We start from the raw sequence: 12,136 nt of genomic DNA, 5'->3' as shown, positions 1-12,136 counted from the left end.
CCCCCGCCCTACGTTACCCCTCCACACATTACCCCCCCACCGTTACCCCCCCCCCTCACGTTACCCCCCCCTCACGTGACCACCCTGACGTGACCCCCCTGACGTGACCCCCCTGACGTGACCCCCCAACGTTACCCCCCCACGTTAAGTTACCCCCCCCTCACGTTACCCCCCCCTCACGTTACCCCCCCCCTCACGTTACCCCCCCCCTCACGTTACCCCCCCCTCACGTTACCCCCCCCTCACGTTACCCCCCCCTCACGTTACCCCCCCCACGTTACCCCCCCCCCCCACCTTTACCCCCCCTCTCCCACGTTACCCCCCCCCACTATACCCCCCTCTCCCACGTTACCCCCCCCCCCACTATACCCCCCCCCTCACGTTACCCCCCCCCCCCCCCACTATACCCCCCCCCCCACTATACCCCCCCCCTCACGTTACCCCCCCCACCCACTATACCCCCCTCTCCCACGTTACCCCCCCCCACTATACCCCCCCCTCACGTTACCCCCCCCCTCACGTTACCCCCCCCCACCCACTATACCCCCCTCTCCCACGTTACCCCCCCCCACTATACCCCCCCCTCACGTTACCCCCCCCTCACGTTACCCCCCCCACCCACTATACCCCCCCCCCCCACTATACCCCCCCCCTCACGTTACCCCCCCCACCCACTATACCCCCCTCTCCCACGTTACCCCCCCCCCACTATACCCCCCCTCTCCCACGTTACCCCCCCCTCACGTTACCCCCCCCACCCACTATACCCCCCCTCTCCCACGTTACCCCCCCTCACGTTACCCCCCCCCCTCACGTTACCCCTCACCCCCCCCCCACGTGACTCACCGCTCCACCAATCGCTTGCTCCGCTGGCAGCGACGAGACGGAGCGCGTCAGCGGGCGGCTGAGACCCGCCAGGGAGCGCATCGCAACCAACGCGAACATCTTGACGGCGATTCTTTCGTTCTTTCTTTGTTATTATTATTAAACAAACGACGACGACAACAACGGCGTAATCGTCAACAAGTCGGTCCCGTCCGGTGGTTTGAGGAGAATTTTTTTGTTAATTTTTTGTTCCCCTCAGGACGAAGGCTTCAAGGGCGAGCGTTAGCGGAGCAATGGCGGCAAAGCAACCGCCACCTCGCTCCTTATATGGGCGTGGGCGGGGCCGGTGGTGGGGGGGGGGGCGTGTCCACAATGAGACGTTCTCATTGGTCAGCGAAGATGAAAGGTTTGTGATTGGACGAGGTGACTCACGTCGCTCCTTATATAGACATGGGCGGTGGTGGGGGGGGGGCGTGTCTACGATGCAACGCGCATTCCCATTGGTCGGCTGTGAAGCGACCCAGATAATACGAGGCCTGTGATTGGACGAGGCGGCTTGACCTCTGCCTCGCTCCTTATATAGACATGGGCGGTGGTGGGGGGGCGTGTCTACGATGCAACGCGCATTCCCATTGGTCGGCTGTGAAGCGACCCAGATAATACGAGGCCTGTGATTGGACGAGGCGGCTTGACCTCTGCCTCGCTCCTTATATAGACATGGGCGGGGCGACAGGGGGATGTGTGTCTACGGTGCAACGCGCGTTCCCATTGGTCGGCTGCGAAGCGACCCGGATAATACGAGGCCTGTGATTGGACGAGGCGGCTTGACCTCTGCCTCGCTCCTTATATAGACGTGGGCGGGGCGACAGGGGGGAGGTGTGTCCACGATAAGACGCGCGCTCCCCATTGGTCAGATTTTGACGTAAAATTTTCGGTAAAGTCACGGAGATAGAAAATAAAATACAAAATAATAAAGTTAAATTAAATAAAAATTAATTAAATTTTTGGTTTATTTTATTTTCTACGCGACTTTACCGAAAGAACCAAGAATAAGACGATAAGAGGCCTGTGATTGGATGGTCGAGGTAACGGGGGGGGGGGGCACAATGAGACACGCGCTCTCATTGGTCAACCGTCAAGAGACCCGGATGTTACGAGGCGCCTGTGATTGGACGCCGAGGAGACTCCGCCTCCCTCACTCCTAATATGGGCATGGAGGGGAGTGGTGGGGGAGGAGGGGGGGGGGGCACAATGAGACACGCGCTCTCATTGGTCAACCGTCAAGAGACCCGGATGTTACGAGGCTTGTGATTGGACGCCGAGGGGACTCTGCCTCCCTCACTCCTAATATGGGCATGGAGGGGAGTGGTGGGGGAGGAGGGGGAGGGGCACAATGGGACACGCGCTCTCATTGGTCAACCGTCAAGAGACCCGGATGTTACGAGGCCTGTGATTGGACGCCGAGGAGACTCCGCCTCCCTCACTCCTAATATGGGCATGGAGGAGGGGAGTGGTGGGGGAGGAGGGGGGGGGGTTCCACGATGAGCCGCGCGCTCTCATTGGTCAACCGTCAAGAGACCCGGATGTTACGAGAGGCCTGTGATTGGACGTTGAGGGGAAGGTGGGGGGGAGGGGGGGGGGCACAATGAGACGCGCTCTCCCATTGGTGGAGCTGACCAAGGTGGGCGAGGAACGAGGCGTTTTGATTGGTCCACTGAAATTCTTTAACTCGTTTATTTCAAGTCCAGCGGAGCAAAGTTAAATTATAAATCTTTTAAAAAAACGTTTTAATTCGTTGCACGGGATTAACTTGCATACGGCGAAAAAGACAATTGCGATTGCAATATACAATTAAAAATTCCATATTTCGTATAAAATCTCACAGTATCTGTAACATTTAAACTGCAGCAGCAGCAGCAACAATCCGAAAATCTGTGAAGCGCTGTGCGTGTGTCACAGATGTCAGTGTGTTACACCAACAAGACAAAGGTCCCCCGTGTAGCCTCTAGCAGGCTGTGCGGGCAAGTGCTGATAGCGAGCAGCACCCATGAAGGCTACTGGCAAATGAGTGTGGATGGCAACCCACCCACACACACACCCTGTCAATCACTCACCCACTCTCCCACCCACTCACTCACCCACCCACCCACCCACACACCCACCCACACACACACCCTGTCAATCACTCACCCACACAACCACCCACTCACTCACCCACTCACTCACTCACTCACCCACCCACCCACCCACACACCCACCCACACACACACCCTGTCAATCACTCACCCACACACCCACCCACTCACTCACCCACTCACCCACTCACTCACACTCTCACCCACTCACCCACCCACCCATTCACCCACTCACTCACCCACTCACTCACCCATTCACCCACTCACCCACTCACTCACCCACTCACTCACCCACCCACCCACTCACCCACCCACCCACTCACCCACTCACCCTGTCAATCACTCACCCACTCACTCATCCACCCACCCACTCACTCACCCACTCACTCGCCCACCAACTCGCCCACTCACTCACCCACACACACCCTGTCAATCACTCACCCACTCACTCACCCACTCACTCATCCACCCACCCACCCACTCACCCACTCACTCGCCCACTCACTCACCCACACACACCCTGTCAATCACTCACCCACTCACTCACCCACTCACTCACCCACCCACTCACTCACCCTGTCAATCACTCACCCACTCTCTCACCCACACTCTCACCCACCCACTCACTCACCCACTCACTCACCCACTCACTCACCCACCCACTCACTCACCCTGTCAATCACTCACCCACTCTCTCACCCACACACCCACCCACTCACCCTCTCACTCACTCACACACACACTCGCCCACTCATCCACCCACTCACCCTCTCACTCACCCACACACCCACTCACCCACTCACCCTCTCACTCACCCACACTCTCACTCACCCACCCACCCACCCACACTCCCACTCACTCACCCACCCCCTCACCCACCCACTCACCCACCCACTCACCCACCCACTCACCCACCCACTCACACACTCACTCACTCACCTACTCACCCACTCACCCACCCACTCACCCACCCACTCACCCACCCACTCACTCACTCACCTACTCACCCACCCACTCACCCACTCACCCACCCACTCATCTCTGTGGGTCTCTGTGGATCTCTGTGGGTCTCTGTGGGTCTCTGTGTGTCTCTGTGGGTCTCTGTGGGTCTCTGTGGGTCTCTGTGGGTCTCTGTGTGGGTCTCTGTGGGTCTCTGTGGGTCTCTGTGGGTCTCTGTGGGTCTCTGTGGGTCTCTCTGTGGGTCTCTCTGTGGGTCTCTCTGTGGGTCTCTCTGTGGGTCTCTGTGTGTCTCTGTGGGTCATAGTGGGTCTCTGTGGGTCTGTGTGTCTCTCTGTGGGTCTCTGTGGGTCTCTGTGGGTCTCTCTGTGGGTCTCTGTGGGTCTCTGTAGGTCTCTGTGGGTCTGTGTGTCTCTCTGTGGGTCTCTGTGGGTCTCTGTGGGTCTGTGTGTCTCTCTGTGGGTCTCTGTGAGTCTCTGTGAGTCTCTGTGAGTCTCTGTGAGTCTCTGTGTGTCTCTGTGTGTCTCTGTGGGTCTCTGTGGGTCTCTGTGGGTCTCTGTGTGTCTCTGTGAGTCTCCGTGGGTCTCCGTGTGTCTCCGTGGGTCTCCGTGTGTCTCTGTGGGTCTCTGTGGGTCTCTGTGGGTCTCTGTGGGTCTCTGTGTGTCTCTGTGGGTCTCTGTGTGTCTCTGTGGGTCTCTGTGTGTCTCTGTGGGTCTCTGTGTGTCTCTGTGTGTCTCTGTGGGTCTCTGTGTGTCTCTGTGGGTCTCTGTGAGTCTCTGTGGGTCTCTGTGGGTCTCTGTGGGTCTCTGTGAGTCTCTGTGGGTCTCTGTGGGTCTCTGTGAGTCTCTGTGGGTCTCTGTGTGTCTCTGTGGGTCTCTGTGAGTCTCTGTGGGTCTCTGTGTGTCTCTGTGGGTCTCTGTGAGTCTCTGTGGGTCTCTGTGGGTCTCTGTGGGTCTCTGTGAGTCTCTGTGGGTCTCTGTGGGTCTCTGTGAGTCTCTGTGGGTCTCTGTGGGTCTCTGTGGGTCTGTGTGTCTCTGTGGGTCTCTGTGGGTCTCTGTGAGTCTGTGAGTCTCTGTGAGTCTCTGTGAGTCTCTGTGAGTCTCTGTGGGTCTCTGTGGGTCTGTGTGTCTCTCTGTGGGTCTCTGTGGGTCTCTGTGGGTCTGTGTGTCTCTCTGTGGGTCTCTGTAGGTCTCTGTGAGTCTCTGTGAGTCTCTGTGTGTCTCTGTGGGTCTCTGTGTGTCTCTGTGGGTCTTTGTGTGTCTCCGTGGGTCTCCGTGTGTCTCCGTGTGTCTCCGTGGGTCTCCGTGAGTCTCCGTGTGTCTCTGTGTGTCTCTGTGGGTCTCTGTGAGTCTCTGTGGGTCTCTGTGGGTCTCTGTGGGTCTCTGTGGGTCTCTGTGAGTCTCTGTGGGTCTCTGTGGGTCTCTGTGAGTCTCTGTGGGTCTCTGTGTGTCTCTGTGGGTCTCTGTGGGTCTCTGTGAGTCTCTGTGGGTCTCTGTGGGTCTCTGTGTGTCTCTGTGGGTCTCTGTGAGTCTCTGTGGGTCTCTGTGGGTCTCTGTGGGTCTCTGTGGGTCTCTGTGAGTCTCTGTGGGTCTCTGTGTGTCTCTGTGGGTCTCTGTGGGTCTCTGTGTGTCTCTGTGTGTCTCTGTGGGTCTCTGTGGGTCTCTGTGGGTCTCCGTGGGTCTCCGTGGGTCGCTGTAAAACAAGGTATGCCAGTTCACGTTCAAGTAAAAACAAAAATCCCGTGGAAGTTGGTTTGTAAGTGCGTATGTTCGTAAGTCGGGGCGTCCGCAAGTCGGGGTGTCCATAAGTCGGGGTGTCCGTAAGTCGGGGTGTCCGTAAGTCGGGGTGTCCGTAAGTCAGGGAGTGGATGTCTGCAACCGTGTTAGTTCAGACACCCCGAGAGGTGTGGGGTTGAGGGCGGGGTGGGGGGTGTCCATAAGTCGGGGTGTCCGTAAGTCGGGGAGTGTATGTCTGCAACCGTGTTAGTTCAGACACCCCGAGAGGTGTGGGGTTGAGGGCGGGGTGGGGGGTGTCCATAAGTCGGGGTGTACGTAAGTCGGGGTGTCCGTAAGTCGGGGTGTCCGTAAGTCGGGGAGTGTATGTCTGCAACCGTGTTAGTTCAGACACCCCGAGAGGTGTGGGGTTGAGGGCGGGGTGGGGGGTGTCCATAAGTCGGGGTGTCCGTAAGTCGGGGTGTCCGTAAGTCGGGGAGTGGATGTCTGCAACCGTGTTAGTTCAGACACCCCGAGAGGTGGGGGGTTGAGGGCGGGGTGGGGGGTGTCCATAAGTCGGGGTGTACGTAAGTCGGGGTGTCCGTAAGTCGGGGAGTGGATGTCTGCAACCGTGTTAGTTCAGACACCCCGAGAGGTGGTGGGTTGAGGGCGGGGTGGGGGGTGTCCATAAGTCGGGGTGTCCGTAAGTCGAGTGTCCACAAGTCGGGGTGTACGTAAGTCGGGGTGTCCGTAAGTCGGGGTGTCCGTAAGTCGGGGAGTGGATGTGTGTAACCGTGTTAGTTCAGACCCCCTGAGTGGTGTGGGATTGAGGGCGGCGTGGGGGGTGGGGAGCGCGGGGAGCCGGGATCCAGATCCCTCTGGAGACGCTCCATCTCCGCCGGGTCGAGCTCACGGCCAGAGAGCCACTCGGTGAGCAGACACGCGGACAGAGACGCGGAATCAGCAGACCTACAGAGAGAGACACGGGGTGAGGGACACGGGGAGAGACACGGTGAGAGACACGGTGAGAGACACGGTGAGAGACACAGGGAGAGGCACGGGGAGAGAGACACGGGGTGAGAGAGACGGGGTGAGAGAGACACAGGGGGGGGGGGAGACACGGGGAGAGAGACACGGGGTGAGAGACACGGTGAGAGACACGGGGAGAGGCACGGGGTGAGAGACACGGGGAGAGAGAGACGGGGAGAGAGACACGGGGTGACACGGTGAGAGAGACACGGTGAGAGACACGGGGAGAGAGAGACGGGGAGAGAGAGACACAGGGGGGGGGAGACACGGGGTGAGAGACACGGTGAGAGACACGGTGAGAGACACGGGGAGAGAGAGACGGGGAGAGAGAGACACAGGGGGGGGGGGGAGACACGGGGAGAGGCACGGGGAGAGAGAGACGGGGAGAGAGACACGGGGAGAGAGAGACACGGGGAGAGAGAGACACGGGGAGAGAGAGACGGGGAGAGAGACACGGGGAGAGAGAGACACGGGGTGAGAGAGACACAGGGGGAGAGAGACGGGGAGAGAGAGACGGGGAGAGAGACACGGTGAGAGAGACACGGTGAGAGAGACACGGGGTGAGAGAGACACAGGGGGAGACACGGTGAGAGACGGGGAGACACGGTGAGAGAGACACGGTGAGAGAGACACGGTGAGAGACACGGTGAGAGAGACACGGTGAGAGACACGGTGAGAGAGACACGGTGAGAGACACGGTGAGAGAGACACGGGGAGAGAGAGACACAACATGGATGTGGAGATGATGGTGAGAGACACAGAGAGAAATACACACACCCGTGTCTTTCTCCGTGTCTCTCTCCGTGTCTCCCTGCATCTCTCTGTGTCTCCCCATGTCTCCCCGTGTCTCTCTCCGTGTCTCTCCGTGTCTCTCTCCTTGTCTCTCCGTGTCTCTCTCCGTGTCTCTCCGTGTCTCCCCGTGTCTCTCCCTGCGTCTCCCTGCGTCTCCCCGTGTCTCCCCGTGTCTCTCTCCTTGTCTCTCCGTGTCTCCCCGTGTCTCCGTACCCGTCCCTGTCCCCGCCGTGTCCGCTGGTGAACGACTGGTCTATGAAGTCGTTGAGATCGAAGCCCACGCCGTGTCTCCCTGCATCTCTCTGTGTCTCCCCGTGTCTCTTCCCGTGTCTCTCCCCGTGTCTCCCCGTGTCTCTCTCCTTGTCTCTCCGTGTCTCTCTCCGTGTCTCCGTACCCGTCCCTGTCGCCGCCGTGTCCGCTGGTGAACGACTGGTCTATGAAGTCGTTGAGATCGAAGCCCACGCCGTGTCTCCCTGCATCTCTCTGTGTCTCCCCGTGTCTCTCCCCGTGTCTCTCCCCGTGTCTCTCCCCGTGTCTCTCTCCGTGTCTCTCTCCGAGTCTCTCCCCGTGTCTGTCTGCGTGTCTCCGTACCCGTGTCTCCCCGTGTCTCCCCGCGTCTCCCCGTGTCTCTCCCCGTGTCTCCCTGCGTCTCCCCGTGTCTCCCTGCGTCTCCCCGTGTCTCCCCGTGTCTCTCTGTGTCTCCCCGTGTCTCCCTGCGTCTCCCCGTGTCTCCCTGCGTCTCCCCGTGTCTCTCCGTGTCTCTCTCCGTGTCTCTCTCCGTGTCTCCCCGTGTCTCCGTACCCGTCCCTGTCGCCGCCGTGTCCGCTGGTGAACGACTGGTCTATGAAGTCGTTGAGATCGAAGCCCACGCCGTGTCTCCCTGCATCTCTCTGTGTCTCCCCGTGTCTCCCTGCGTCTCCCCGTGTCTCCCTGCGTCTCCCCGTGTCTCTCTCCTTGTCTCTCCGTGTCTCCCCGTGTCTCCGTACCCGTCCCTGTCGCCGCCGTGTCCGCTGGTGAACGACTGGTCTATGAAGTCGTTGAGATCGAAGCCCACGCCGTGTCTCCCTGCATCTCTCTGTGTCTCCCCGTGTCTCTCCCCGTGTCTCCCCGTGTCTCTCTCCGTGTCTCCCCGTGTCTCCGTACCCGTCCCTGTCCCCGCCGTGTCCGCTGGTGAACGACTGGTCTATGAAGTCGTTGAGATCGAAGCCCACGCCGTGTCTCCCTGCATCTCCCCGTGTCTCCCCGTGTCTCCCTGCGTCTCCCCGTGTCTCCCTGTGTCTCTCTCCGTGTCTCTCCGTGTCTCCGTACCCGTCCCTGTCCCCGCCATGTCCGCTGGTGAACGACTGGTCTATGAAGTCGTTGAGATCGAAGCCCACGCCGTGTCTCCCTGCATCTCTCTGTGTCTCCCCGTGTCTCTCCCCGTGTCTCCCCGTGTCTCTCCCCGTGTCTCTCTCCGTGTCTCTCTCCGTGTCTCTCCCCGTGTCTGTCTGCGTGTCTCCGTACCCGTGTCTCCCCGTGTCTCCCCGCGTCTCCCCGTGTCTCTCCCCGTGTCTCCCTGCGTCTCCCCGTGTCTCCCTGCGTCTCCCCGTGTCTCCCCGTGTCTCTCCCCGTGTCTCTCCCCGTGTCTCTCCGTGTCTCTCTCCTTGTCTCTCCGTGTCTCCCCGTGTCTCCGTACCCGTCCCTGTCGCCGCCGTGTCCGCTGGTGAACGACTGGTCTATGAAGTCGTTGAGATCGAAGCCCACGCCGTGTCTCCCTGCATCTCCCCGTGTCTCCCCGTGTCTCCCTGCGTCTCCCCGTGTCTCCCTGTGTCTCCCTGTGTCTCCCCGTGTCTCTCTCCGTGTCTCTCTCCGTGTCTCTCTCCGTGTCTCCGTACCCGTCCCTGTCCCCGCCGTGTCCGCTGGTGAACGACTGGTCTATGAAGTCGTTGAGATCGAAGCCCACGCCGTGTCTCCCTGCATCTCTCTGTGTCTCCCCGTGTCTCTCCCCGTGTCTCTCCCCGTGTCTCCCCGTGTCTCTCTCCTTGTCTCTCCGTGTCTCTCTCCGTGTCTCCGTACCCGTCCCTGTCCCCGCCGTGTCCGCTGGTGAACGACTGGTCTATGAAGTCGTTGAGATCGAAGCCCACGCCGTGTCTCCCTGCATCTCTCTGTGTCTCCCCGTGTCTCTCCCCGTGTCTCTCCCCGTGTCTCCCCGTGTCTCTCTCCTTGTCTCTCCGTGTCTCTCTCCGTGTCTCCGTACCCGTCCCTGTCCCCGCCGTGTCCGCTGGTGAACGACTGGTCTATGAAGTCGTTGAGATCGAAGCCCACGCCGTAGCCCAATCCGCTCCCTTTGGGGGTCACGGGGAACGCTGGGGGTAGCGGATCCACCACCTAGAGGAGGGGGTGGAGGTGGGGGGGGTGGTGGACAATCATGACACACACACACACACATGGGGTGGACAATCACACACACGGGATGCGATGGACAAACACACCAGAGGTCGCAAACGGGGTTTGATTCTATGGGAACCTTATTTGCCAGTAAAAATATGATAATTGTTTTTGTACCCTTCTATCTGCCAACAAAACTGACACCTTTTTTTCAAGGAGTCGTGTTTGCATAGACCGCAATACCTGCAGTCATAATGCAAACAAAAAACACAACTCTGATAATGTGTGTGCACTGTCCTTGAAGTTGATTGGTCCACACCCGAGACAGCTTTCCTTAGAGCCTAGTCTCACATGGTCCTTGAAGTTGATTGGTCCACACCCGAGACAGCTTTCCTTAGAGCCTAGTCTCACATGGTCCTTGAAGTTGATTGGTCCACACCCGAGACAGCTTTCCTTAGAGCCTAGTCTCACATGGTCCTTGAAGTTGATTGATCCACACCCGAGACAGCTTTCCTTAGAGCCTAGTCTCACATGGTCCTTGAAGTTGATTGGTCCACACCCGAGACAGCTTTCCTTAGAGCCTAGTCTCACATGGTCCTTGAAATTGATTGGTCCACATCCGAGACAGCTTTCCTTAGAGCCTAGTCTCACATGGTCCTTGAAGTTGATTGGTCCACACCCGAGACAGCTTTCCTTAGAGCCTAGTCTCACATGGTCCTTGAAGTTGATTGGTCCACACCCGAGACAGCTTTCCTTAGAGCCTAGTCTCACATGGTCCTTGAAGTTGATTGGTCCACACCCGAGACAGCTTTCCTTAGAGCCTAGTCTCACATGGTCCTTGAAGTTGATTGGTCCACACCCGAGACAGCTTTCCTTAGAGCCTAGTCTCACATGGTCCTTGAAGTTGATTGGTCCACACCCGAGACAGCTTTCCTTAGAGCCTAGTCTCACATGGTCCTTGAAGTTGATTGGTCCACACCCGAGACAGCTTTCCTTAGAGCCTAGTCTCACATGGTCCTTGAAGTTGATTGGTCCACACCCGAGACAGCTTTCCTTAGAGCCTAGTCTCACATGGTCCTTGAAGTTGATTGATCCACACCCGAGACAGCTTTCCTCAGAGCCTAGTCTCACATGGTCCTTGAAGTTGATTGGTCCACACCCGAGACAGCTTTCCTTAGAGCCTAGTCTCACATGGTCCTTGAAGTTGATTGGTCCACACCCGAGACAGCTTTCCTTAGAGCCTAGTCTCACATGGTCCTTGAAGTTGATTGATCCACACCCGAGACAGCTTTCCTCAGAGCCTAGTCTCACATGGTCCTTGAAGTTGATTGGTCCACACCCGAGACAGCTTTCCTTAGAGCCTAGTCTCACATGGTCCTTGAAGTTGATTGGTCCACACCCGAGACAGCTTTCCTCAGAGCCTAGTCTCACATGGTCCTTGAAGTTGATTGGTCCACACCCGAGACAGCTTTCCTTAGAGCCTAGTCTCACATGGTCCTTGAAGTTGATTGGTCCACACCCGAGACAGCTTTCCTTAGAGCCCAGTCTCACATGGTCCTTGAAGTTGATTGGTCCACACCCGAGACAGCTTTCCTTAGAGCCTAGTCTCACATGGTCCTTGAAGTTGATTGGTCCACACCCGAGACAGCTTTCCTTAGAGCCTAGTCTCACATGGTCCTTGAAGTTGATTGGTCCACACCCGAGACAGCTTTCCTTAGAGCCTAGTCTCACATGGTCCTTGAAGTTGATTGGTCCACACCCGAGACAGCTTTCCTTAGAGCCTAGTCTCACATGGTCCTTGAAGTTGATTGGTCCACACCCGAGACAGCTTTCCTTAGAGCCTAGTCTCACATGGTCCTTGAAGTTGATTGGTCCACACCCGAGACAGCTTTCCTTAGAGCCTAGTCTCACATAGTCCTTGAAGTTGATTGGTCCACACCCGAGACAGCTTTCCTTAGAGCCTAGTCTCACATGGTCCTTGAAGTTGATTGGTCCACACCCGAGACAGCTTTCCTCAGAGCCTAGTCTCACATGGTCCTTGAAGTTGATTGGTCCACACCCGAGACAGCTTTCCTCAGAGCCTAGTCTCACATGGTCCTTGAAGTTGATTGGTCCACACCCGAGACAGCTTTCCTTAGAGCCTAGTCTCACATGGTCCTTGAAGTTGATTGGTCCACACCCGAGACAGCTTTCCTTAGAGCCTAGTCTCACATGGTCCTTGAAATTGATTGGTCCACACCCGAGACAGCTTTCCTTAGAGCCTAGTCTCACATGGTGTTGGACCAGATGACGCCAAAAGGCGCACAACTCAAAGACAAT

At 58.0% G+C, this 12,136-nt stretch overlaps 1 protein-coding gene across 1 annotated transcript in view; it reads right to left on the bottom strand.

Moving 5' to 3' along the window:
* Positions 1 to 6,344: 6,344 nt before the first annotated feature.
* LOC144952692 (uncharacterized) overlaps positions 6,345 to 12,136 on the bottom strand; it is a 63,499-nt gene continuing 57,707 nt past the window's right edge. The window contains 2 exon segments of the mRNA XM_078883170.1: positions 6,345 to 6,598; positions 9,687 to 9,817. Of these exon segments, the coding sequence (XP_078739296.1) occupies positions 6,427 to 6,598; positions 9,687 to 9,817 (303 nt within the window). The 3' untranslated portion in view covers positions 6,345 to 6,426.

Source organism: Lampetra fluviatilis, chromosome 69 (genome assembly GCF_964198595.1).
Source record: "Lampetra fluviatilis chromosome 69, kcLamFluv1.1, whole genome shotgun sequence".
NCBI lineage: Eukaryota > Metazoa > Chordata > Hyperoartia > Petromyzontiformes > Petromyzontidae > Lampetra > Lampetra fluviatilis.
The sequence above is the reverse complement of the archived record's forward strand: the minus strand, read 5'-3'. Positions and strand labels throughout refer to the sequence as shown.